This window comes from Takifugu flavidus, chromosome 10, assembly GCF_003711565.1.
Source record: "Takifugu flavidus isolate HTHZ2018 chromosome 10, ASM371156v2, whole genome shotgun sequence".
In the NCBI taxonomy this organism is placed as follows: Eukaryota; Metazoa; Chordata; class Actinopteri; order Tetraodontiformes; family Tetraodontidae; genus Takifugu; species Takifugu flavidus.
This window is the reverse complement of record NC_079529.1, coordinates 543,276-570,185: the sequence shown is the minus strand read 5'-3', so window position 1 is coordinate 570,185 and position 26,910 is coordinate 543,276. Positions and strand designations below refer to the sequence as shown.

General features: G+C 49.0%; 1 protein-coding gene across 4 annotated transcripts in view; it reads left to right on the top strand.

Annotated features, from left to right (window-relative positions):
- ddr1 (discoidin domain receptor tyrosine kinase 1) overlaps window positions 1-26,910 on the top strand; it is a 29,092-nt gene that overhangs the window by 356 nt on the left and 1,826 nt on the right. The window contains exons 1-18 of one of the 4 annotated variants that reach the window (XM_057045863.1): window positions 7,021-7,039; window positions 10,536-10,693; window positions 12,059-12,161; window positions 14,799-14,874; window positions 15,403-15,555; window positions 16,021-16,168; window positions 16,972-17,074; window positions 17,591-17,777; window positions 19,510-19,756; window positions 20,658-20,789; window positions 21,160-21,219; window positions 22,023-22,189; window positions 22,859-23,066; window positions 23,799-23,918; window positions 25,179-25,480; window positions 25,561-25,688; window positions 26,004-26,201; window positions 26,312-26,579. In XM_057045863.1, coding sequence (XP_056901843.1) covers window positions 10,594-10,693; window positions 12,059-12,161; window positions 14,799-14,874; window positions 15,403-15,555; window positions 16,021-16,168; window positions 16,972-17,074; window positions 17,591-17,777; window positions 19,510-19,756; window positions 20,658-20,789; window positions 21,160-21,219; window positions 22,023-22,189; window positions 22,859-23,066; window positions 23,799-23,918; window positions 25,179-25,480; window positions 25,561-25,688; window positions 26,004-26,201; window positions 26,312-26,579 — 2,700 coding nt within the window. In that variant the 5' untranslated portion in view covers window positions 7,021-7,039; window positions 10,536-10,593. Of the gene's footprint in view, window positions 1-7,020; window positions 7,040-10,535; window positions 10,694-12,058; window positions 12,162-14,798; window positions 14,875-15,402; window positions 15,556-16,020; window positions 16,169-16,971; window positions 17,075-17,590; window positions 17,778-19,509; window positions 19,757-20,657; window positions 20,790-21,159; window positions 21,220-22,022; window positions 22,190-22,858; window positions 23,067-23,798; window positions 23,919-25,178; window positions 25,481-25,560; window positions 25,689-26,003; window positions 26,202-26,311; window positions 26,580-26,910 lie in introns of those variants that run through there. The other 3 variants (XM_057045862.1, XM_057045865.1, XM_057045864.1) reach the window with 3 other exon arrangements.

The following is a 26,910-nucleotide window of genomic DNA, read 5'->3' as shown; positions in this document are numbered from 1 at the left end:
GAAATACGCGGCTGTACTACAGTACAGTATAGTGTTACAGCTAATGTTTCCAGCGTTCTGTCCGCGTGTCCGTCTGTCTGTCTGCTTCTCTTCTGCGGTTTGGCGTCAATAAGTCTGGCGTGAAGCGGACGCGCCAGCGCTGGACGCCGGCCACGGGCTGCTGGGAAGCGCATATGAGGTGTAACGTTGCGCCCCAGCGGCTCGGGGCGAAATCGTGCGGCGAATGCGTGGTGGCATCCAGCGCCTGCGTGTCTGAAATATCCTGACGGTCTACATCATAGTCTGGACGCGCAGCAAACGGCGCACTCGACCGTCTTCCTAAATGTAGCAGCGCCGAAAAAGAAAGCGTGATTTACGCGCGCCACTGTCTCCAACGAGCTGCGGGTTTTGATAAGTTGTCACCAGCCACCACTTTTCTCAGCGGTCTGTGGAGATCATTCTTCGCGCGATTCACGCCGCAGCCGTTTCGCAAACCTCACAAAACCACGAGAGTTCAACGAGTGTGATTCTTCAATCCGCGGCCGTCCAGATGCGGAAAAGGTCGCAGCGCTTTAGGTGGCATCACACCTGCCATGAACTCTGACCCCAAGGCAACCGCAGGTGACCTCACGCAAGAACAGGAGCTCTGGTTTCATCCGCCTCGGAGAAGGTGGATTTAACTGACCCGAGATCTTCAAAGCCCCAAGAAACTCCAAGAATGTGATGACAGAAAACTCGGGGTTATAATCGGCTCATTTCAATTTCTCCCCCTGATTGTGCACTTTAGACAGGAGAGAGGAGACAGAGGTGAAAGTGTGGGTGTGATTACAGGTCTGCTGATTGTGGATACCTCTGCTCCTGCAGGGATGGAGGTGGTCTGTTGGAGGGCTCACCACTGGACTTCAGTGGGTGCTGCAGTTTAGTGGCTCCGTACTTTTTTTTTTTTTAACCACATTTTTTTTTGGCTGGAGCCACCGAGAAAAAGGCACGGTGCATTGCTAGACGGCTGAAAGAAGGAGGACGTCTGCGGGCTTTTATTGAGTTATTTGCCATCAGATAGATGCAATAAAAGGAATTTATTATTTCCCCCGTGTGAGGGAGCAGAGACGTTCAGTGAGGTGGAGAAGGAGGGTTGCTCCACTGGAGAAGCCGAGTTGTGCTGGGAGGCATCTGGCTGCTCGTTCTCACGTAAGGTCCCACACAGACCCTCTGGCTCACTGGAATTCTTATCAGAAGGGCAGCAGAGGACTGTATGAATAAGGTCAGTGAGTATAATTGTGTAGACACAAAATTGGAGAGGCTTGATGTGAAAACTGGCAAAGGAATACCGATTAATATTTAGAGAACAACGCAGCTGTTTCAGGAAGAACGGAGCTTTTAAGGCCAGCCTTGTGCTGGAGTTGCATCACCGCTTGAGCACAATTAGTTTGTCTCCTCTGGTTGATCATTGACCTCAGCCTGTTGTTCTCTATGTGGGTCGCGGTCTTTGTGTTTCTGCTTGTTAAACACGGTGGAAAGGCTGTCACCAGGTGGACGCACTCACAGTTAAAGCCTGAACACCATGAAAAAGAGGCCAGTGTGGTCATCAACCCACAGGAGGGCACAGTACGATATTTAGATATTATAGGTTGCAATACATCTAGCTGCCTTTTTTTATCATTTCATTTGCCATAATTGGCTCCCAGCTGACCGGCGTCTTGTGGTCGGTGAAAGAATTAATTTGCGCCCAAAGACACGACACAGTTTCCGTCCTTGCCACTCTGCCCTTCTCCTTTAATGGGAAAAGAAACCAACTAAAGCAGAGACCCCACTGTCCACCTTGTTTTCCTGAACCAATTTCCCCCTCCGCTCAGGACAGCTGCCCATTTTGGTAGCATTGGGGGAACGGCGGCGGCGTAATGCGGCGGCGCCGCTCCCGCTGACTCGGGATGTGCTCGGGATTTGGTAATCAGACAGTTATCAAGCCTCTCTTCTCTCTGCCTCCATCTCATCTCCAAGGACGGCGATGTTTCAGATTACCCCTCCCCACTAGCTTGTGGAACTTGGCCATTCCTTGCCTTTGATCTGATCGTTCCCATAATATATCTTTCTCTCTCCCTCTTCATCTTTTATCTTTCCCTTTCTCTCTGATGCACCTCACGGTGTTTCATCAACCCACCCCCCGCCATCCATCTCCTCCTTAGCCTCCCCTTTGCTCTCATTCTCGTGAGCCTCCTCATTTATCTGTTTACTGTTGCCGCTGATAGCAGCTTAGATTAGGATGTTGCAGCACAGATAAAAGCAAGCTGGGTTTGTATTCCGGCTACAGAGGCCGCTCTAAAATGTTTGTCTTTTGGACCTTTTCTTCACGATTTCTTTCAGCTTTGGAATTTCCAGAATGTGTGCGCATGAACTGGTGTGGTGCTAATAACACAATATGATGTCATTATTCATCAGCACGTTGGAGTTCGGGGCTAACGTGATAATTGCGAATGACTTCAAATCGACTCTGTTAATAGCCTCACTGGGGATCTGTAATGTGGCGTTACGCTCCTTCAACACTGGGACTTCATCATCATCATCATCATCATCATCATCATCATCATCATCCAGGAGCCAGGGCGAAACTAGCGTAGCAAACGGCAACGCAGTCACGGCTGCAGATGTCAGACAACCTGTATTTTCTGAGCTTCAGATGGATTTTTTAAGAACCTGTAGTTCTTCCCGCTGGAGCCGCTCCTGAGGCGAGTCTTGCAGCTCCTTCTGATGCTGCAAACCTCCAGACTGTAAAAGTGAAATATTGGACTCCAAATAACATACGGTGAAGGCGAAGCTCAAATAAGAGCGGCTGAAAGCTTCACATGGAGCTCTCGCATGTCGAGCCCAGGCCATAAAGCATAAGCAGCACATTAAAGGGTTGGAAAGTTGCAACATTAAAGACTTTGTTGTTTTGTGCCGCCGCCATCGGTGGTGGAACAGAAGGAGTTGGGAGCGCAAACAGCTCTCCAGTTTCTCCATATTCACTTTGTCGGATGAATTTGGGCTGCAGAAACATTTAAATAAGGGTTTAAGAAGAGCAACAGGGCATCGGGAACTGTTGTGTGATTTGTAATTTACCTCTTTTAAGATCATTTTTTGCTGCCTGTGTGATTGAGGTGGCCGCCTGCGCCCGAGGATCTAACACACATGCATTTTGTGTGCGGTTAGAGCTTTAGCGAGGCGTAGAAAATGTCATTTTGCTATGCTAATTTGCTTCTGTGAGACAGTCAACAGTAAAAGACGTCTGAAGCACTTTTCTGTCGGTGAGTTCATTAGGAAATCGGCGTCAGAGTCGGCGTGGAGACTTTCTCTCACTTTGACTCAAAATGCTGAGTCTGGCTCATTCCTGTTTGAGCTCATCTCTCCGGTCTGTCTTTCTGCTCTGTTTCTCTCCGGGCAATCCCTCCTTCTTTTCCCACACTCCCTCCATCAGCTCTCCCTTTTTCTCCTTTCGCTCTTTTTTTTCTCTTGACTGGATGAATAATTTTGAACCTCCTGCAGGCAGAGTTGCCTTTGTCTCACACTCAATCTGTCATTCTCTCTGAATAATACCGGCATTTTCCCCTCCACCACTGGCTCCTCTTGTGTTTTTCTTTTTCTGATTCCTCTCTACCCTTTGTGAGAGTCGCACCGTGCCGTCACATACCGTGCCGTGCCTCTTCTTCTCACTTCCTCTCGGACCGGTGGCAGCGGGACGGTGCAAATTGAATTTAGGCAACTGGGCTGCAGTTTGATGTCAAGCTGCAGCCCTCAAATGACCTCAGTGTCAAATTAGGAGCCACAGACTTTGCTGCTCCGCTGCCGCATATCTGCGCAGGCCCTAATATAGTTTTTGCTCCTCTGATCGTATGAGTCCTTCAGAGGGGAGATTCATTTTCACGCGGAAGATTGCCCCGGTTCAGCGTGCAGCCGAGATGAGACGGCTTCTTCTTTACTTGCTTTCATTAGGACCTGAAACTGCAGTTTCATTCCAGGTGCATTAAACAGGAACAGAGCTGAGCACATTCTAACTTGTACTGACACGTGTGAAACTTTAGGCCCTGAGATTCAAAGCCGTGTTTTGGTTGCTGCGAGTTAGGCGAAGCTAGTTTTCAAGAAGAACTTATAATAGACTTTGTTCTCCTGTGTGTGTGTGCGTGCGTGCGTGTGCGTGTGTGTGTGTGTGAGAGAGAGAGAAGAGGGAATATTTCACTCTTTGAGTTCACTTTTGATCCAGATAATGAACAGCTGCCTCACTGAAGATCTCCTTGATTGCCTGAAGTAAAATAAAGAATAACAAGGATGGCAAAGAATAACAAGGACTTTGGGATGTGTTTTGTTCCTGGCTCCAGTTTCTGCGTCAGCTTTTCTTACTAGTTTTCTTTGTCGCCGCACATTCAATGCAGTCGTGTTGTTTTCCAACCGCGTCGCGGTGGATTTTTCCTTTAATCAATCAACCGATGACAATGGCAAAACAGAATAAAGAATATTTTTTAGAGAGATGAGCAGTCAAACCAGATGTGACCAATAAAGCGAGGGTCGGTCCTCGCCAGGACGTCCCCATTACTGCAGCTCTGAGCTCTGGTCAGAAACAGGCGTGTCGTGGTTGAGGGGAGGTTAAGGGATAATCCCCATGGAAAACCGGAGCGTGAGCACTCGGGACCTCCAGCAAGTCACACCAGCAACGCAGGAGTCTTACGGCCGACTGCTTGAGTCAGAACCTTCAACCCTATCAAGCCGTTCTGGAGACGCCTGAAAACGGCTCTGATTGATACTGAGACCATTTGGAAAGACGAGTGGCCGAACATCCCAGATCCAGACGTGTGAGGGCATTTTATCCGAGAAGCCCAGTGGCTGCAGGTGCATCCAGCTGTTCAGCTCAATACTGGGAAGGCAACATGGAGCGGGAGCCAAACACTTCTACGGATCTGTTTTCACTCTGCTGTTCTGGAGAATTGATCGGAATGATTTTTGCACGAAATGTGAAAATTTGGAATTGTCAGAATTCTCGTGACTCCACCGTGGAGTCCGGGCAGCCTTGGACTTTTCTTTTGAGCGTCTTCTACCTGACCAGGCGAATCCCTTCTTTCATTTCTTCAGCGAAAAGCTGTCAAAATGTTGCCCAGAATGGATAATTGCGTTCTGATTACAAGCCAGGAGCTTTTTGGGCTGATTATTTGTCTGCTTGTTCGAACCTTTTGATATTCCCACTTTCGCAGACACCAGATTGAAATAACGGCTAATTTCCCTCCCAGATACTTGACGGCATCGTTCCCACTGCCACACATGTCCAAACTACGATCAGACCACAAACGTAGTCAAACATTTCATGTCTTGCCTGCGGCACCATAATATTGGCACATTGTCTGGTTCCTCATACACGTGCACCAAGGCTGCGTCCTCGTCCAACAGTGTCCCAGGAATCCACCCTGGAGGCATCAGCACTCCAGCACAGGACCACCAAGTGGACATTTACAGTCTCTAGCCAACCTGATGTGGGACTGTTGGGGGGGGCTAATACCCAGGGGGTATCCATGGAGGCCGGGGGAAAACACACAAGCTTCACACAGAGGTCGTGCCCTCACGGGAGCCCAAAGGCGGCGCTTTTGCCTCATTATAAGCTGAATTTCTGAGACGGCTTCGTGTCAATACTGTTAAAGATTCTTTTTGTCCCATGACGACGTTGTCCAATTGTATTTTCTAACCGCCACAATATCTGTGGACGAGAAAAACAACGGTTTGCTGTTTCTCTCCCTCCCCGCACACATAAAGCTGTGTGGCTCCCGTTGATGAGGGCATTCTTCATTTCCCAGACCAACCTGTGGTAATCACTCATCGTTTGTCTCTGTCCGCCATGCAGATATTCTGAGTATCGGATTAAAGGCCAAGAGAAAAGAGCCGTAGAGAGGCGCTTTCTCCCTTCTGCTTGTGTCTTTGTGTACCTACATGCTAATGAATGCAACCCCATTGTGTCCATTTTTTGTCTTAGCTGGTGAATTAATTTGCTGTTAGTGTGCCTTTGCTTCATAGCAGCAGCCGTCTGTGTTTACCAGCTAATTATTTTGCATTAGCTACTTTTGGGGGGGGGGCTGAGCTGTTTAATGAGTCACGGGGAAATCAGCTCAGCTAAGCTACGAGGAGGGACAAGTTTTTGTCCTTTCGATCAGCTTTTCCGCCTCTTGTCGGTTGCCTTTTCATGATTCATCACTCTCCTCCTCTCTTTGCATTATTGCTGCTTTTTCATTTGTTTTTCGGACTCTTTTGCCGATTTCTCCTTCACCTCTTGTTACCTTCTGTAAGTGACTCATTCCTGTTTCTCGCGCACTTCCTCAGCCTCTGGTAAAAGTTAGTGAATTCAGATTCCAAGGTTATGACTCCACTCCCCTGAGTAAATGAACGCCGCCTGACACAACAGTAAAATTGATGACCGCTTTATGACTAACTCAGCGGTCAATAATATGTCATAACCCCAAACTTCCCCATTACTTCCTGACATTTTGCAGGTCTGAAGAATTTACCGAGCTGCTTTAATGTGTAACTCCCATTTAGGTAGAATAATGTCTTGTTTTCTTGTTTTCTGCATAAGACACCTGCACTCAACAGCACATTTAATATTTAACTAAAAGCCTGAGAAAGATGCTCCATATTCATTTATTTTTTGTGCAGCCAAGCGATTTATGTTTGTCCTTCGAGGTTGTCCTCGGTGGACACGGTGGCCTCGCAGCGGGCGACGCTTAAACAAGTCCTGTTCCGAGAAAAACTAAAAGCACTTTATTTCACACACACACACACGCGCACACACACAGTCTGGGCCCTAATGTGCTGTGAAGATGGAAGGCGTGCTTTTGCCTCCTTGTTTCCAGGACTTGGAGGGTAGCGGCGTGTAACATCGCACCAGCTTCCTCACATGCTGCCGGAAATGGAAAACAAAGGCTCGATACTTTCTGTCTCCCAAAGGTCATTAGTCATGTCTGAGCCAGGATCTGGCTCTGTGATTGGATACTCCACATGTCGAGGGCCTGCATCTAAATAACAAAGACGAAAGCCCAAACGGGGCTTAAAGGTTAGAGCGTGAAATCGCTTGTTAGGTGTTGGCTCAGTAGAACTAAAAACGTGCTGTCAATCTCACACTTTAGCGTCTCCGTCAAACAGTAAATAATAATAATGGTGAGTTAAGCTTGTTGTCCTAATCAAACCCTTTATTCACCAGATTGAATTTGAGATTTTTCAGTGTCCTTGATTCAGGTCCAAAATCTTCGTGTAGCTCCTCTGATGAGACGAAGTATTTTAAAAAAAAACAAATTCTGAAAGAATTCCTCTAAAAAAGAAATAAAAAGCTAAAATGATCCAAAGCAGAGACATGGGCACATCCTCCGGGGGACCAGCAGTCACATGGTTCTGCTGCTGGTGATTTATGAGCCAGACCTGGATAAGTGGTTAAAGATGAAACAATCACTGGGAGCTAACATCCCACACCCATGTTACCAAGCAACTGTTCACTGCTGGCCCCTCATGCTGCAGCTTCAGGGTGATTCCTGAGATCCTAGGGATTTTCTGGGTGTGTTCAGCTGAGGAAAGATCCAGGATTACCCACCAACCTGCTGGAGCAACTTAAGTTCTCCTCAGGCAGGAGACAGGAAGTGGAAAGAGAAATAAACGGGGACCTTTGTGTCTTGTCATCCACAAACTGCAATTAAGCCACAACTATCTTCCATTTCCAGTTTGGGATCCTCTTTTCCTCTGGCTCACTTGTTCTTGCCCCCCCACCTCGCGCTCACTGACCTCCCCGGCCTGCTCTAAAGGCGCTGTTGAGTGAAATAAACAGCACGTTTGAAAAGAACAGATGCAAAAGCAGCAGCTAATTTCAATCATGTGTTATGGGCAGTAAATCTGATGGAGCTGGCTGAACACATCCTCCATCCTTTCACCCCTCAAACGATGCAGATAAACGTGTGTAGGTTTATATTTCACTCGTTATCATTAGGAAAAGGTTTCTCATTTGTGCTGTCGTGGTTGTGAAGACGCGACGCAGTCGAGCGTTTATTGGTTTGAGGCGACTGAAATGGCTTCCTTTGGTACCAACGGGTCCCGTTCCGGGCTGTTGTCAGCCCTAATTGTCACTCTGCAGCTCTTTGTTCACTCCAGTGTTTCCAATTAACTTATTAGCAATTAAAGCTTTGGACTAAAGTTTCTGCTCATTAATTTTCGCATGTACAGATTAATGGCAAACGTATGTAGAGGCAGGCAAAACAAATCAAAAGAAAGATTTGTGATGGACTGTGAGTGAATCCCGCTAAGCTAATTAAAGTGATGAAACGAGCGAAAGGCATCTTCCTTTTGGCCACACTTGGACTCCAGCCAGCACGAGGGACACGCGACTGTTACACTAGTGTTTCTAAGAAAATCTCAAAATCCAGATGGCCACCAGCTCGTCAGACACACAGAGGAGATAAAAAGGAAGCTCCTGCCAAACCCTCTGTGAAAGGAGGCTGGACCATCAAGTATTGATCAAACTGTCAGGAAATTCTGATTAACGATCTGCCGACTAACTTGGCCCTCGTGCATCACAGGGTATAATTTTAATCATCATTTTTCCTAAGTGCAACAAAACCTCATAGAAAAAACAGACTGATGTTTCCTGGGAACATGAAAGCCCTGATCACAGGCGGGGGGGGGGGGGGGGGGGGGGGTGCAACAGTTATCAGCACCAACGCCAGTGGAAGGGCTCACACCTCCTAATCGTAATTATATGGGCGATCTTGGCTATTTTTAATGATGGGATGGCTGTTTAGTGGGAACGCGCTCTGATCTCAGCAGATCGGCCTCTTCTCAGTTGTGTTTTGTCATAGAAACAGCAGCTGCTCATAAGTATTCATTAGCCCCACTTATGGATTAGTCCAGACCAAATGTGCCATTGCAGCTCCTTCCTCCACAACGCTGCCGGCCCGTCTCTGCCGTTGCCGAGCACCGGCCACAGCTGTTGAACCACACTTGACTCCTCCAGCAACAATGTTCTCGGGTGACGGCGGCTACATTTGTCCGACTGCTTTGTTCCTGTTAATGTTTATGGTTTGACCGCGGGTCTGCGGGATCAAACTTGCCCTTCGCTGATAAAACAGTGCCGAGCTCCTGCTGTCGGTGATCGTTATGGCGACCTGTGCCTGGATTCTGCAGACACCATTTTATCCTGGAGCCCTTGTGCTGTATCTGGTTCATGGCCGTGTCTCCTCTCCCACAGCCGATATGCTTCTTTTTGCTTCTTTTTGCTTCTTTTTGCTTCTTTTTCTCCAGAGCTAAAGAGACGTCCGCCTCTCTCTCCCTCCCTCTCTCTCTCTCGATGGGAACACATGCACTGTGTATCGGTTGCGTTATGTCTCCCATCCAGGACAGCTGCTCCGGCTGGCTATCCCTAAGATCTCCATACCCACACACACCCCATACACTCATGCATACACACCGCTGAAGCTATAATTCACCCTCACTAGACCACCTCCCCTTCCCAAATGCACACATACATGCCGCCGCGCTCTTGTTTCCATTGACTCTGCCACGCCGTGTTGGGGGTCAATCATTCTGCCCCCCCCCACCAATATTCTATCACTACAGCTGTGTGTCAGCTGCCAGCCTGTCCCGGTCTGGTCAGGGATGGAGCTGAGACACAGAGGCTGGACAGGGAACGGCCTCTTCGCTCCCACCCTCAGCTGCCATACTGGTTTTCTTTGTGCGACCAGGAACCAGGAAATACTGAGAGTGATGAAAAAACATTAGTTTAGTGACCAAGAGCCTCATATTTCTAAACCGTAACAGTTGTAGTGAACTCCTGCCTTCCAGAGATGTTTCACACATGTGAATGCAACATTACACGATGAGCTGTCAGCGGAACGGCTCGGTCCGGCGGCGTCTCCCCATCCCCAAAACGGACGGCGTTCTTTTCAACATGTGTGTCTAATCCCGCTCTTTGGGTCCTGCTACCTTCCTGCCTCCCTGCGCTACATATTTCAGATGTTTCTGGGCTCCAGCACATCTGATTCAAATACGAGCTGTCAGATTTAACTAGCTGTCAAGTTTAACTCAGAATCACCAGTTGGCGAAACTGCTTCAGTTTTATTTCTGCTGATAATATTAGATTATGCTCTAAACAGCTCCAGACTGGCTCGATCTGGTTCTGTTCAGACTCAACCTTGTGACATTTGTCTTTGTCTCCTGGTTTTCTTGCCTCTGTCTCCTTCAATCCTCCTGCAGCCGTTTGTGCCTCCAGGATCTCCGATCAGATCTGAAATATGTCTGCTTAAGCCATACATTCTGGATCAGTAATTTAGGGCATTTATTGTTTTAAATTCTAGGGGAAAAAAAGCAATCGCAGGAAGCTGCGGCAGAAATGAAAACTACATTTGTCTGAGCTCCGTTTAGAGAACATTTTCAGAGCAGTAACCATCCGACAGGCCATTAAGGGTGGGGTTGTGATTCTGAACGTCCGCGTGTGTCCAAACCCCCATGAAGCTGGAATCAGCATCTTCTGCCAACAGATGCGCATTGACGTCTGGCTGTGTTTTCTCCAGGTATGCCTGAAGTGGCCCGTGCTTCTCCCGGCAGGTAACCAGGTGTGGTACTGCTGTCATGGCTGTTCCGGCCCTGAGGCTCCTTCCTGTGGCCGTGCTGGCGTCGCTGGTGGCGCTGGCGTCGTCTTCAGAGCACCACGAGTGGCATTTCAACCCAGGTACATTATTACCTCCAAATTGTTCCAATTTGTGTGCTCAACTCTGTTTTGTAATTGTCTCTGTTCCCACATCACTGTGTTTTTTAAAAGCTCACCTGATCACCCCCCCCCCCACACACACACACACACACACACACACACGTTCAGGGGCTTTGACATTCTCTGATTATGACAGTTTATTCTGTCTATCATCAGACTAACCTGCGTCCTTAAATCATCTGTGAGCTAGTCATGTGTAACAGGAGGGGGAGACAGCGCCCCCCCCCATCTCTCCCCCAGTCATTTGCATTTATGAATTGTAATGCCGATGCTGGTGGTGAGCGTGACGTATGTCGGCGATGTGCTGGCATGTGTGTCTCTATAGAATGGGAGAAATGAGCCTGTTCACGCTCAATGACTCCCTGTTGGCACAAACGTGCCTCAGCATCGGTGTTACCGTGACCACGGAAATGTTTGGGAGAGGAGCGACGGACCCGTCCAGCGCTTGTGGATGAAACAATAAAGCTGGCATCGTGTGTGTGTGTGTGTGTGTGTGTTGTGTGTGTGTGTGTGTGTGTGTTGTGTGTGTGTGTGTGTGTGGGGTGGGGGGGGGGGGGGGCATTCCTGTCGTCTGACTCAATGACACAAACTTTAGCCGTTCAGACGCCCACGCTGTTCCCACCTCGCCGTCATTAACCTTCCACCTCCTTCAGCATCGCTGTCAGAACCCCTTCTGCTTTTATCCCAATCCAGACCCCCGACCCCTCGCCCCCCCGCCCCCGCCCCCACTCCTGACTTCACAGAGGATAGATGGGTCATTGGGTAATCCCTGCCTGGGACCGCGCTATCGGGATCTGTTGATAAGAGCGTTGTCAGAGCAAAGTCACAGCAGATATCTGGAACCATCCCCCCCCCCCCCTTCCCCCCCAGCAGTGATCACCATAGCTGGGACGGCGCTGGTTATCTGGAGGCATGCAGAGGTGGATTGGTGCCGCACTGAGAGCTAGTTGGAAGGACAAAAAGGCAGGAAGGAGCTGAATGGAAGATGGGTCACATCTCGTAGGGGTTGCGAAATGGCCACATGAATTTTAATGTTTCTTTTATGCAGTTTTCAGGACAAAGAGAACTCTCAGGAATAAGTTATGCGAGGCGCTGCTGTTATAGGTCACATGAGGACAGACTGTCCCCCGCGAGCTTCTCAACCAAATTAGAGAGGAGGAAACATTTTATTTAGCGTTTGTATTCCTGATTCCCTCTGTGGGCTGCAGAGTCTGGATGTTTTCTCAGAAATGACATAACAAATGACCCAAATGACTGCTGACGAGTTTAGAAGTGCGCTTCCTGTGATAAGAATGCTTCTCATGCCCTGGTATCCCCCCCCTGCAGCTCAGTGCCGTTACGCTCTGGGGATGGAGGATGGCACCATCCCAGATTCTGACGTCACTGCCTCCAGTGCGTGGTCGGACTCCACTGAAGCCAAACATGGGAGGTAGGAAGTCTGTGTGTGTGTCTGTGTGTATGTGTGTGTCTGTCTGTGTCTGTGTGTGTGTGTGTGTGTGTGCACTTTAAAAACCACAGTTATCAAGGGAGTGTTTCCTGTACTTATCTTGTGGTTACAATTTAAAAACAGTTATTTTCTTTGAGGAATACCTTTGGTATAAGCCTTAAAAGGGGGTTTTCACTGGTTCCGACCACGGCCACCCTCGCCGATGGGCGGCCAGCAGGCTGTAACTGTCCCCGTAACTGTCGCTGATGGCCAGGTCAGGTCCTCGGACCTGGAACGCGGGGCCAGATCAGTCAACGGCCCTGTGATGCAGTCCAGAGCGCCTTTATACGCCATCATCAGATGGTGACGCTGACGTCAAACAATGCAGACGGGATGTTTATTGTGATGGCTTCCACATGTTTAAGACGTTGCCTAGCGACGTTCATACAATACAGGAATGAAAAACCTGGATTCTGAGTCATTTATATGATGGTTTTGCCGCTGCCTGGCAAAATGGAGAGCAGCCGAAACCCACGCGATCATTTCTTAATTTCAGGTCATCACAAAGTTTCACGTAAGCTACGTTCACTGTAGCTGGCAAACAGCTTTACTTTTAAACTTTTTTGGAGAAATTCTTCACAATTCTGACACCGTATTTGTGGAGTGGAGCGGCAAGAGTAGTGCACGTACTTAATGAGGCTTTGTATGATGCCTGTTAGATGAGACTGGACAGCAATAGCATTTGTCTACACATGTGAAATCTACTTAATTCAATTACCACCTTGTCTGTCGGTGGTCAGATTCAAGCCAATTCGGGCCTCAACCATAATATTTCTGTGTGTCAGAGCGTGTGTGTGAACTCATGTATTGGTGTGTGCTGGTGCGCTGGGCTGGGCCTGTTGGCTGAAGGGTCAGCCATGTGGAAATGATTATTAGTCCCAGTTCTCCTTAAGACACGCTGGGGACGCGCTAAGAGCGGAAACGGAGCGGTGGACGTTGAAAAAACCAAGTGAAAGGTGGAATACTGAAATGGTGTGTTGAAAGAGAAAAAATCATGTAGAATACACAAAATATGTCAGGGAGAAAAGGACTTTAGCTCTTATTCAGAGGCGTTGGTCAGAGTCTTTGGGGAAATGACAGAGGAAACAAGGTAAGTGGGGACGGAGGAACGGGCCCGACTCGGCTGGCGTTTATGTGAAAGACCAAAGAAAGAAGCAGGAGAAGCGCTCGCGGAACACTGCGTCGTACCGTTCATCCTGAACCCAATCGTGCACGGCTCGCTCCTCTTCGTCCCCTCTTCCTCCCTCTCTAAGACGGCGCTTTTTGCTTTGAGGTGTCGTTCATCTGATGGGTTTCTGTGCTGCCTGAGCTCGGGCCACGCGGGGGAGGACAAACGTTAGCGCTCCAGACGCTGTCACCACGTCGAGGCGCTAATTAGCTGTGGTGGCGAGCTGCGACTGAGGTCCGCAGCAGGTTCGGTGGAGCCGCACTCGGCTCCCAGGCTCCTCGGCGAGCCAAGTCTGTGGCGCTGCTGTGGCCAAACCGTGGCGGCGGTGCGGACTTTGCTCCTCAAGTGGGATTAAGTGAAGGTCACAGTGAGTGGAAACATTTTCCTGGTGTGTGTTATGTGGTCTGCACCGGCCCGGAGCTGCGACTCTGAGTGTACCGGTCCAGAGACGCCGGAGGCCGTTCAGTGCTGCTGAGACGCCACATTGTGAAACAGCGGGAAAAAAATGTCGAACTTTTATGGGATGGTCAAGTCGCCCTGAGAAAGTGTGACTGGCTGGATTCATTCATGGCAGGAACGCCATGAGAAACAGGGCCGTCCTGCGACACACACACACACGTAGCAAAGATGACGCCTCAAGGGTGTGTTCAGCACCAGATTTTAAATTAAACTGGACCATTCTGGGGCGGGACGACGCGTCGCTCACACTCCTGACAACATGATTCTGATTGGTCAGTCGGTGCCTTGATCAAATCAATTAAACAGATCTGACATTTATTTATTGATCCTGTAACAATATTGATCATTTTTCTTTTTAAAATCCACTTCCTGCGTCCATAGTTCTGTCCTTCCTGCATCCGTGGTTCTGTCCTTCCTGTGTCTGTGGTTCTGTCCTTCCCGCGTCCGTAGTTCTGTCCATCCTGCATCCGTGGTTCTGTCCTTCCTGCGTCCGTGGTTCTGTCCTTCCTGCGTCCATAGTTCTGTCCTTCCTGCGTCCGTGGTTCTGTCCTTCCTGCGTCCGTGGTTCTGTCCATCCTGCGTCCGTGGTTCTGTCCATCCTGCGTCCGTAGTTCTGTCCATCCTGCGTCCGTAGTTCTGTCCTTCCGCCCTCGACCCGACCCGCTTTAGAGGCTTTGATAACTCGTGCCTGTGTGATTTCTCTTATTTCTCTCTGTTTCTACGGCCTCGGCTCTTTAAAGTTTCCTTTCTTGTTTAGACGCCATCATCCTATTTTAGATGCAAATGTTGGCTTTCTGTGGAATTTGATGGGCCATATAAGGGAGTAGCGTCGAGAGTTACTGTTGTTTATATCGTATTTTTTACTTGCTGATGCTACTCTGGGTATTGAAGCAGCCTCGTTTTGCACTGAAATGTTGGAAAAAAGTTTCTTTAAATGTTTGAATTGCTTTCAGGCTGAGTACTGGAGAAGGGGACGGTGCCTGGTGCCCTGCAGGTGCTGTCTTCCCCAGCGAATCAGAGTATCTTCAGGTACCTCACCTCCTCCCACCCGAGTTATACTTTTCAATTTAATGCTCAGAATAATACCTTCTGGAGGAAACTGAGATAACGTGATGTAAATCCTGTTTATCAAATATTAAGCATCTTAGCTTAGCATAAAAGCTAGAACCAGACATGCTCCATTGATACCAACATTGTAGATATCTAATTAAAAGATCTGTCTTACACTTTTGCTAAATAATGTCAGATTGCTTAATGATGATGTAAAAATGATCTTTAGTGGCTGTTTCAGCAGGCTTTTTGCAGCTTTTTAAAACATCTCAGTCCACTCCTGCCAAACCTGTTCAGATGATGAATTGCGTAAAGCTGCTCCACTGGAGTCGGACATGAAAACTAGAAATAAAGAGCAGATGATGAGGCAAATATATCTCGTTTAACTGAAGTTGTCTCGTATTTCTACTGAGTTCAGTCTCATACAAACGGACATAAAGTCGCATGTTTATGAGCTTTTCTGCAGAATTATGTTCCTCAACCTTTGTGTGGTTTGGTTTCCTGCAGGTAGACCTGCATAGGCTCCACTTCCTGGCTCTGGTTGGTACCCAGGGCCGTCATGCCGATGGCCATGGCCAGGAGTTTACCCGTAATTATCGTCTCCGTTATTCCCGAGACGGCGTGAAATGGCTCACGTGGACGGACCACTGGGGACAGGATGTAAGCAGCACACGACAAGAGGGCAGATCTGACTTTATTTTCACGTTTCTACAGACGAGGAACAAGAAAAATCCATCAAAACACCTGCAAAGCTTTCTGGCTCTCGGAGGCATCTTAGTAGAACAATGAGTGGCCTGTTGAGAGATGAGGCAGCGTCTTATCGCGTTTGGTCAGGGTCCAATCATTTCCATGGTGATTAGTCTGCAGCCCTCTTTTGGCGTATGATAGCAAAGGAACTCAAACGCACCGCGGTCACTGTTTGCTTTTCCTTTGCAGGTCTATCAGAAAAAACTGCTCTGCCAAGGTTGCCCTTACAATAACTGCTGGTTTTAATACAGTTGGCTTTAAAGATTAAGAAAGTTCCTTTGAACTCATTTTTTGGTTCAGCATGAATGCCAAGCGGGAGCCTGTGGGCAGAAACAGATGGGAACGTTCTCGATGTGTCAACGTCTGTGTCTCTGTTAGGTGGTGTCAGGAAACCAGAACACCTATGATATTGTGCTGAAAGACCTGGGGCCTCCTATTGTGGCACGCATGGTGCGCTTCTACCCTCTGGCTGACCGGGTCATGAGCGTGTGCCTGCGGGTGGAGCTCTACGGCTGTTTATGGGATGGTAAGTGTCAGTGCACGGACAGAATAACCCCCCCCACACCTGACCTCCGGCACGCTGGAGCTAAATCTTCATGCATGGTGCTGTTTTGCTTGATGCTGATGATCACGTGCACCAACCATATATCCCAGCTTTCGCAGTCTTTGCATTCAATTGAGAGCCAAATGGGGGGGGTTGGGGGGGGCTGCGTGATAAATGTGGGTGGGCTCCATGCCTCCAGAAGCACAGCGTCGACTTGCAGAGTATTTATCGGCGGCCTGCCTCCTCTCCTGCCCTGTCCACCTCCCTCCGACAGAATCGAGCGGCCTGTAAATCACAGCTGTCACTGAGGCTGAAACCTGCAGCTCCCGGTCTGCAGGAAGACTTTCTTTCTGTTGTAATCCGATCCTTTCAGGACTAACTGATAACAGAACACGCCGTTTCGGCCTCGGGGAACGCGTGTCCACACCTCCCCGTCTTTTCAGAACCACTTTACAGGTACACAACGTGCGCACTTCCGCAGCTCTGTGAGCAGAGTGCAGTGAAGCTGGAAACCCCACATGGATTATTGTTTATTGTGATGGAGATGAGATTATTACAGCGCACGCTGCTGACGTCACTCAGACAGTTGAGGGGTTGAATCTCTTGTGTTAATTGTGTCAGGCAGCCTTTTGTTGGTTTTACTGCCCAAAACCATCTGCAGACACCGTCAGAGGCAGCGGCTGCAGTGGAAGATTGTCTTTTCATACATGATGATGAATGGTTTCATCCTCAAGCACCTTTCAGAAAATCGAGCTCTTCAGATGTGCCTTGTGTCTCCCGTTCAGACGGCCTGGAGGCCTACACAGCCCCAGTGGGCCACATCATGCACCTGTCAGGTATTCCCATTAACCTGAACGACTCGACCTACGATGGGAGCACCGAGCACGGGTGAGAAATGCTCTTTTTCTATTGTTACTCATCTCCAAGCATTCCCGTCCAATATGTGCATGACCTTGGGCATTTTGCAGCTTTCGTCTGGCAAACCTGAGGCTTAAAAACCAGAAGTGACATTTTCAGCTCTGAGTGAAGCCCCATTTCTGCACACCGCTCATCATATCTGTGCATGTTGAAGAGGAGGGATTTCAGCCAAATCCCCTGTTAGAAGATTATGCTGGTGTCATTTCTTACTCCCTGTGGGATTTCAGGCGCGTTCCCCGATCATAATGTTTTGGCAAGAAGCATAGGAGGGGGGGTTTACAAGGAACTGGGTGGGAAGGGGGCTCCACGCTTAAATGTGCGCTTAATGGGGCTGAAATGTTTTGCTAGTGGGTGATGTAATCCAGCCGTATTCGTAGCAGATGTCTGCTGCACACGTGTGTGTATGTTCGCGTGCCTCATTCAGTGTTGGGACCCTGTGTGTGTGTGTGTGTGTGTGCGTGCGTATGTGTGTGTGTGTGTGTGCAGGATGCAGTTTGGAGGCCTGGGTCAGCTGTGCGATGGCGTCCTCGGAGGAAACGACTTCACCCAAACGAAGGAGCTAAGGGTGTGGCCCGGGTACGACTATGTGGGCTGGAGCCGGGAAGCTCTTGGGCAAGGCAGCGTGGACATCGAGTTCCACTTTAAGCTACCACGCATCTTTAACACCATGCAGGTAAGAGTGTTGTCATGCAGAGAGAGTGGGTAATTTGGGAGGCAGTGTTGTCCCGGCGGAATATCAAACAGCAGGGGGAAGCTATTAAATCCGTGATGTTATCAAGGCTAAAAGCTCCTGTTCCCAGCTTGTGTCTTCAGCATGGCAGTCTTTCAAAAATAAACGCTAATAGAATCATGAAGCACTGCAGCTCAGATCCACACCATACAGAATGCCGCAGGACACCTCTCGCCATCGCTCGGTGGTGAAAAGGTGGAGCTTAATTCGTGTTTGCTAACGCAGACGCCGTCATTTGAATGGAAACGATCACCTGAGCCCCATTTTTCAGCAGCCGGTGCGAATTCCGGCGCGTTAAAGTGGACTTCCTGCTGTTTGTGCCGTGGATGCGGAGAATGTCGCTGGTCTGTCCTGGTGCGGCGCGGAGTTGCGTCACAGACTGTTTGTGTCTCCGCGTGGCGTTTGGGGTGAGCTGGTGGAGAAACGGCAGGAATGATGATATGATGCAACCGCTTTAAGTTACAATTAAGCTGTCTGGCGCTCAGGGTCGCTTTTATTGCATGAATCCACAGCCGCTTAGACCAGGACCAGCTATTTTTTAAAGGTTTGGGTTTGACTAACAGTTAAGTGTCCTTTTTTTGTCTCTCAGTTGTTGTTTTTTTTTCTTGACTATTCGTGAGTGGTTTCATGTTTTTGTTACATTTTAAATTTTTACAGGCAAGAATGACACATTTTTTCGAGTTTGTTTCTTTTTGTGGACGTGCTTCCTGCCGTTTCCTCACTGTTATCCTTCACTAACCTCAGCCGACTTCCACTGTTGTGCTAACCTGGCTCAGCGGATGTGGCGAACGCTCAGGTCAAGTAAATAACTGAGGAGGAACCTGAGCATGTTTCCAGCTTGGCTGGCGTCTGTAGTTCCTTAACCTGCACCTAATCAGCGTCCCATCGGGAAATCCACCCTTTGACCTTTTGCCGGTCCTGCGGTCCGTTTAGAGCCGACCTGGGACACCTTCCTATTTTTCTAAAAGATCAAGTTCTGTCCATGGAGGATTTCTGTAAATACGTCTTTGTCAGGTTCGATGTTAGGAGAGACTTTAAAATGTGCGACATCCTGATAAAAGGAGCATGTTTATTGCCACAGTTTATGCTTTTTTGTCTGAGTTTATGAGTCCCCCCCCCCTCCTTACCCAACCTCCCTCACCTCCAGAGGTACAGAAACCCCCAAACCCCATAACAATCAGTTCCATGTAAAGTCCACATCTGGCGCAGCTGTTCTCCCACCATGTGTCTTAGGTTAGAGCAGCTTTTCTTGCAGCAAGTGAGAGGTTAATAGCTGACCTGTGGCGGTGACCTTTACACCAGCTAGAGTTTTGACCTTCAACCATCATCCTCCTCCTAGTCACCACAGCAGCTCGTATATTAGCGCAGCTGTTCCAGATCTTCTTCGGCCTTTTCCTTTTCCTTAGATGTGTGCCGTCCTCCATCTGTCCTCAATCGTACTCGCTCTCTTCTTCCTTGTTCTAAAAATGTTCATTAGTGGTCGGATTCGGCTTGACGTCGTGCCAAAGCAATTACAGCTGAAGAAAATGACAATGTGTAATTTATTGTCTGTTAATTAAATCCTGTCCTGCCTCTCCACACAGACTTTATTATTGAGGCGCCGTTTTGTGTGGCGCCGAGCCTCAATTTATCGGTTTCCTTCAACCTTCGCCGTCCTTCTGACTCTTTTCTCCAGGTGCACAGCAACAACCGTCACACACAGGGTGTCAGAGTCTTCAATAAGGTGGAATGCCAGTTTAAACCTGGGATCCTCCAGCCGTGGTCTTCTCCTCTCACTCTGGATGTGCCCCTGGAAGATCTGAAGGACCCCTCTTCCCGAACCATCTCCCTCCCTCTGGGGGCCCGACCGGCTCAGATCCTCCGGTGCAAGTTCTATTTCGCCGACCGCTGGCTGCTCATCAGCGAGATAACATTCCTGTCCGGTAGGCAGCACACGATCCGTGTTTCTGTTGCCTGAACTAGCCTGTGAAAGGAGGAGGAATCTTCTCCTCCGTTGTGCTTTATGATGATATAAAGTCGTGTGTGTCAGATGTCACATGTGCTCCTTCTGAGTGATTCGTGACCCTGGCGGCTGCTTTTCTGGTTTTAGTTAAATAATTATGCACCTTGGATTCCAGCGTAAAGCAACACAACGCTACTCCAAGGAGCTCAGTATTTCATCGAACAGCTAAATTATGGGTTTCCAATAAATCATGAAAGTTGTGAAACCGTTTTGAAGGAGTTATAGGTGCAAAGATCAACTCCAGACAACAGTTGGCTGGTCTGGATTATCAGCGGTTGGTCAGAAATCACAACTTAGACGTCAGAGATGAAATAAAAGCTGGTGAAATCGGGTTTATATCAACTGAGAGGCTGCTGTCCAATGAAGCCTAGAAAGGGAACCAAATTTCTCTGCGTGAGCGTATTTAATTTAAAGAAAATAAAAAAAGGGACAAGAATCTCTTCCAGATTCTTCATTAGAGGCGTCGGGAGGTTGACCGTGACCCTAAACTCACGTCAGATGTGCTGAAGCAAACGTAAATGCGTCTAAAGTTCAGCAGCATTGCTCACATGGTCCAGCAACACGTATAAAGAGATAAATCAGTGCTGGAGATGGAGAGATGAGCAGGCGCCTCCCCACGCTGGTGGGGGGGCAGTGAAGGAGAAGCCTCCACGTCTGACAGCAGAGCTGTGTTTCCGAACCCATTATGTTCTGTTCCCGGTGGAAACCATCCAAGCCTCCCCTCAGATTGATGCTCCAGCCAGCTGTGACCACATCCACGGTTTTCCAGCTGTGTGTTGTGAAGTTCATTAAAACATCTCTGCTGTTTTCTCTCCACCCAGAGCCGTTCAACCAAGATGCCGTGGATGCACATTCATTTCCACCCAATGTTCCCGTTCCCAGTTCATCGCCCCCCCCTCCTACCCAGACCTCCCCCCCATGGAACTCCTTTAACACCTCCGTCGTCCCTTCTGGTGAGTCCGGCTTTTTGTCCCTCCACAGTTCTGTCCAGCATTCTTCATTTCCCCCACCATCCCGCCTCATCCCCTCTTCTCATTCCTCTGACCTCATCGCCCCCTCTCGGGTTCGCCCGTCTCTGTGTCGTAGCCGGGGGGGGCACGTCTGAGCCGCGTTTATCACAAGACTGGAAATCTCATGGCTCCGAGCCAGCTTCTCCCAAATCCGACAGGAGAAATCTGGCTTCAATCCGATACTTTTGTAGTTTTTTATCATCTGGGAAGTTTCGGTGAAGCCAGAAAGGGCGACATGATTTCCCCTCTCTGTCCTCCACCACCCGTCTCTTCTTTCACACATTCCTCCCTTGTCCATCCCTCGCTCCTCCAGAACCTTCCACCTCCGCCACCTCCTTCATGACGGACGCCACTGTTAACTGGACGATGTCAGGTGAGAGCAACAGCTGTGGTGAATAGAGCTGCAGCCTCCTGCAGCCTCGTAAAGCTGCCACAGAGCTGCGTTTGAAGTGTGGGGGGGGGTTAAAGAGGCCGTCAGCGTCCAGAGCATGAAGACACTCAGGAACAGACTAAAACACTAACAAACTGGGTGTTTATGCAGCAACACTTCTCTTCCTGCGGCCTCATCAACACTGAATAGCTGACAGGAATCTACTGTGGCATGTTGGCTGCTGTCTTTTGGATCTGGCTCTGCTCGAGTGGCTTTGCTTTGTTTTATTTACGTCCTGCATGTTGTTGAACCGAATGACACCAACAGAGGGAAAGGAGTCGTTTTCATCGGTGACGTTTTCACCTTTTTGGCTGCTGTCGTCTAAATCGGTGTAGAACCCAAAATGCTGCATGTTTATTTCATTTATTTGAGTTCATTTTAGAGCAAAGTAAGGAGTGAAATTACGCTAGCATGGCTTAATGGTCCCAATGCCAGCGACATATTTGACCTTCAGCAGTGAGAACACAAATAATTGTAGAGAAATAGTTGACTGCAAACCTTTTGAGAATGTATTTATCAAGCAGCTGACTCCTATTGTGAGTGTTCCGGCTGCACACGCAAACAGACAATCCCTCTCTGATATTTAGTTACGCTTGACGAGTCTAATTTGACCCCAGCATGTGGGTCTGACTGCACTGAAAAAGCTAATGTTGTCAGAACCAACAGTGCGTTAACGCGCGTACACCAGCAGACACAGGAAGGTCAATTATCAACTCCAAAATAAAACATTCCTTTTCCTCCCGTAGATCCAGAATTTGCTACCAACACTCCAAGGCCGGGACTCCCGGTCGCCAAGGACGACAGCAGTAACACGGCTATCCTGATTGGCTGCCTGGTGGGCATCATCCTCCTGCTGCTGGCTGTGATCGCCGTCATATTGTGGAGGCAGTACTGGAAAAAGTTACTGGGCAAGGTGAGTCAACTGGGACGGCGCCTGGTGTGTGTGACTGTTGTGCAGAGTTGGTGGTTGAAACACTGGCTCCAGCCACAGATCAGACGTAAGTCAATTACAGTCTCCTCGCAGCTTTCCAAAGGCATCCACTCGCATCACTCTGCCAATCTATACCAGTATCTTTACAGTTTCAAACAAATTGCTCCGTCGCGATAGGAGGCTGAGATAATTGCGAGTCTTTTGGCAGCGTGTCTAAACCTGAGCGGGCGCTGTACGGCAGTATATTTATATTTGCTTCTAATTGTTCAAAGATTAGACGCCTACAGCTTGACAGCCATCTGTTGTACAACAAACAATGCACTTAAGCTGCCACGTTGGTTGAGTTCTCCAATAACGCTCTTTCTTTTCGGGCCTCTTATCTGACGGGAAGAGCGAAGACGCTGGAGGCTCGAGCGCACGCCTGTCCTGCCTGCGTCCCTCTTCCCAGGCCTGCGGAGATGTATATGTATATTGAGCTCATGTCCTGTCTTTTGCCTGAAGGACCTGCAAAATGAGGTCCCACAAGGTCTAATCAGATGCTCCGGCAGAAGCCGAGCATTTTTAGTCCCCATGAGGTGGTGATTTATTTCGGGCCTGTTGTAGCGCTCTCCATTAGCGGGGAAACCCTTGACCGGTGCTGTGCGTCCCCAGGCCCAGGGCAGTCTGTCCAGCGACGAGCTGCGGGTCCACCTGTCCGTCCCCTCGGAAAACGTCGTCATCAACAACACACACAGCTACTCCAGCCGCTACCAGCGCATCCACACCTTCCCCGATGAGCGCGAAAACGAAAGGGAGGGTGAGGGAGAGTATCAGGAGCCCAGCGCGCTGCTCCGGCCTCGGGACCACAGAGACAGCACAGGTGGGCTTACACGCACACGTACGGGCACGACCGCTGCTGCCCTGTCGAAAACATTCAGCTACATTTAACAGGGGGGCGGAGGCTGGATTCAAAACTGATGGATGTAAATCGGGTGTAACTGCGCTACGTTGTTGTGGCACGTGCGCACGTAGGGGTATAAAGTAGGGCAACATGGAAATCAGCATTGGAGCTGCAACAGGAAGAGACGGGGAGAGCAGCTGAAAGGCTGAACTCTGCAACAGCGCACGCTATGCATGGATTTTGCTGCTTTGTTTGGTTTTGTCTCTGCATGAACATCAAGAAAACAGCGGGCATTACGATGTGTTTCACCACACCGACAACAACAACACAATCCCGACCCCCTGAGCTACGCTGTCTGAAATGATGATGCACAGCGTAGAGGTGCACAAAGCAATAAGGAGGGGAAGAGTGGGCTAGAGGGAGGAAAATACACGGCTTTGCCTGCATTTCACTGCATGCTCTGTATGCTCGGTGTCCTGAATTTGAAATGACACGTAAAACCGACATTTAATCCAGTGTTTTGTTGTCGTGCGGTGTTATTTTGTGCTGCCTGTGTCAGTGCAACCCATTTTTATTCTGTGGTGGAAATGCTAATGCTGTCATGCTGACATTGGTTGTGTTACCTTGTGTGTTTGTGTGTTTTGTGTCCATATGACGGTCGCCCTGTGCACCCCCCTGTGCGTGTATGTCCATGTGTGTTCACCCTACCAGCCTTGCTGTTAAACAACCCGGGCTATCACGTGGTCTTGTCAGATGACAGAAAAGGCTTGAGACCCCTAAACGTCCTCGGCACCAGTCAGGCTCAGGAAAAGAGTCTGAATGTGCCCCAGGGTAAGAGACCTCAGAACGGGCTGAGCGAGCGAGGAGGAGCCCACGCTTGGGGGTTCAGATGTAGACACGTTGGAGTTTTTGCATGTGTCCTGCCTCCATCGCTCACACACTCACTCGTGATCGCTCACGTCTCAGTGTTGCTCATGTCTTGTTTGAAGGGATGTTCTGCTGTTTGGGGATTGATGCACAATAATGAAACTCATCTGCTGATGAGCTGTCGGTACAAAACAGTTTGTTGTGTGATTGCATCTGTGAAGATACGGGAACGTCCCATCTCCTCTGGATATTTAAGAGATCGGCGTGTCCTTTAGTCACAAATGTAAAATTGAGCCACAGACAGATGAAATAAAAGCTCCCCGACTGTTAAAATGTGCCGATGCAACCCGAGCGTCCACGAATTGTCCGTGTTTCCTTTGTTTTCCCCGATCGTTTCCTCTCGATAAAAACACTCCACTTATCTGATGTTTGGCTTGCCGATGACTTCACTGAGCATTTTTGTGGTTCAGTTCCCACCAGTGGCACCAATTTCTAATACAGCGGTTTTCTGGTTGTAAATCTGGAACACTGGTCAGAGGCTTTGTCTACTTAGAAAAATGTAGTTACCAGCCAGCAAACCGCCACAAAGTCAAGAATGTGAACAACATGTGAGGATATTAGCATTGCTATGACTAAAAAACACATCAAAGAGCCACTAGAACAGCTATTTTTTATTAGTCCTAATATCTTCAGCAGTGATCTTCGCTTATATGTTCCACAACTGTGGAAACCATAAAACTATCACTCTACAATAGCAGGCAAGTAATCAAGTACATCTCGAGGGTTCGGTACAGCACTGGATTGTTGTGAGCCTGGTCCTCAAGAATTTATGGCCTGACAATAAAGAACCATATTTATAGCACAGGAAATGACTTTAGCCTGCTAAAAGGCTAAATCTATATAGTTGCTAGCGTCCCTTAGATGGTCTTTAATTTCATATGAGAAACACCATTTTATCTGTTGCTAAAATCCATTTTATTGTGTTTCTTTTGTGAGACAAGTGTAAAAAGTTCATGATTTGCAGAGTAATGTTTTTGTCCGATGTTGGACAGTCCAGTGTCCACGTTTTGGCTGTTTTGATGCTCTCACGTTAACGAGATTCTCCCTAAATTTGCGGCATCCCTTCATTACAAGTTCCTCGATTCTCTTGCCTTAATGTGTTTTCAATCACGTGCTTCTTTTTCTTCTCGTGTTAAACTGAACATCTTGGTCCTGTATCTCCAGCCTGTGGCTTGGACGTGGACATGGAGAAGGTTTTCCCTCCGGTTCACGAGGAGCCGCCTCCGTACCCCGGCTCCCCTCCTTACCCCTCGCTGTCTCCCCCGGTGTCCCCTCCGCTGCCTCCCAGTGTTCCTCATTATGCCGAGGCAGACATCGTCAGCCTGCAGGGCGTCAGCGGCAACAACACCTATGCCGTTCCCGCTCTGGCCTCCTCGAGTCCCGGGGCAGACGCCGCCCCTGTGCCGGAACTGTCGCGCCAGTGTCTCATCTTCAAAGAGAAACTCGGCGAGGGCCAGTTTGGCGAGGTGAGGGATGACGTGATTATACAGATGCATCAGTGCTGTGAGGTGAGCGTGTCTCAACAGTATCTGTGTTGCTTTGAAAGGTGCACCTGTGTGAAATTGAAAACCCTCAGGATCTTCCCATTTTGGAGTTCCCTTTCAATGTGAGAAAAGGTCGCCCCCTGCTGGTAGCGGTGAAGATTCTGCGTCCAGACGCCTCCAAGAACGCCAGGTACGCGCGCTTGAGCGTGACAGCAACCAAATCCGCTGCTGTTGTGAAATATTTGAGTCCTGCTCTCAGCTGTGATGGATAGAAATGAGATAGAAATGTTGGCCAAGCAGTTGCTGCATGTTTATCTCTTTCACAAGCTACGGCCCATATGAGCTCATGTGATCTCTGCTCTGATTGGACGGTCGGTGAGACTCTGCAAACATGCAGACCAATAAAGCAAACGGATGATCTGGAGAGATAAACACAACTGGAGCCTTGGCTCACTTCCCTTTTCCAGTGTTTATTGTGAAATAAACCAACGGCTCCCTCTTGCAGAAACGACTTCCTGAAAGAGGTAAAGATCCTGTCCCGCCTGAAGGATCCCAACATCATCCGTCTTCTGGGGGTGTGTGTCAGCAACGATCCTCTCTGCATGGTCACCGAGTACATGGAATGCGGAGACTTGAATCAATATCTGTCCCACCGAGTGCTTCTTGATAAGACGGGACCCTCCAACGACGCTCCGACCGTCAGGTGAGGGGTGGAATGTGGCGCGCTCGCCTGATGATGCCCACGCCAATAATAATAACTCTAAAATCCCACCGATTCATCGCTCCTCATGAACGTCGTCCTGTTCTCCCCAGTTACCCGGCCCTGATCTCCATGGCCAGTCAGATTGCGTCAGGGATGAAGTTCCTCTCCTCCCTCAACTTTGTGCACCGGGATCTGGCTACGCGTAACTGCCTGGTGGGCGGCGAGCGGGGCGACAGCGGCGACGACGCCGGCGGGGAGCGTCACATCAAGATAGCCGACTTTGGCATGAGCAGGAACTTGTATGCTGGAGACTACTACAGGATCCAGGGCCGGGCCGTGCTGCCGATCCGCTGGATGGCCTGGGAGTGCATCCTCATGGTGAGAGAACGTGTCAATGATGGACCAATTATCCTTACGTGACGTCCCCATTTTCCCCTTGAAGCCTAATTCTTTGATTTACTTAGTTATTGTCTTGATATTTCCTTTGATCTTTTGGATTTCTGGGCTATTCAAAGAACAATTTCCTCCCCTTGGGAATTTGTTTTGGTTGGAATTGTTCTGTTTCCAGTAAAGAGACAGAATGTTCCAAACACTTGTGAGGACACTTGTGAGGACGGCGCCCTGCCCAGAGCGCCGTTTCTGTGTGTCATCACAACTAGTGATTGTCGGTGTCGCTGCAACAGCCGCGTCCCCTCGGCTGTTGTCGACG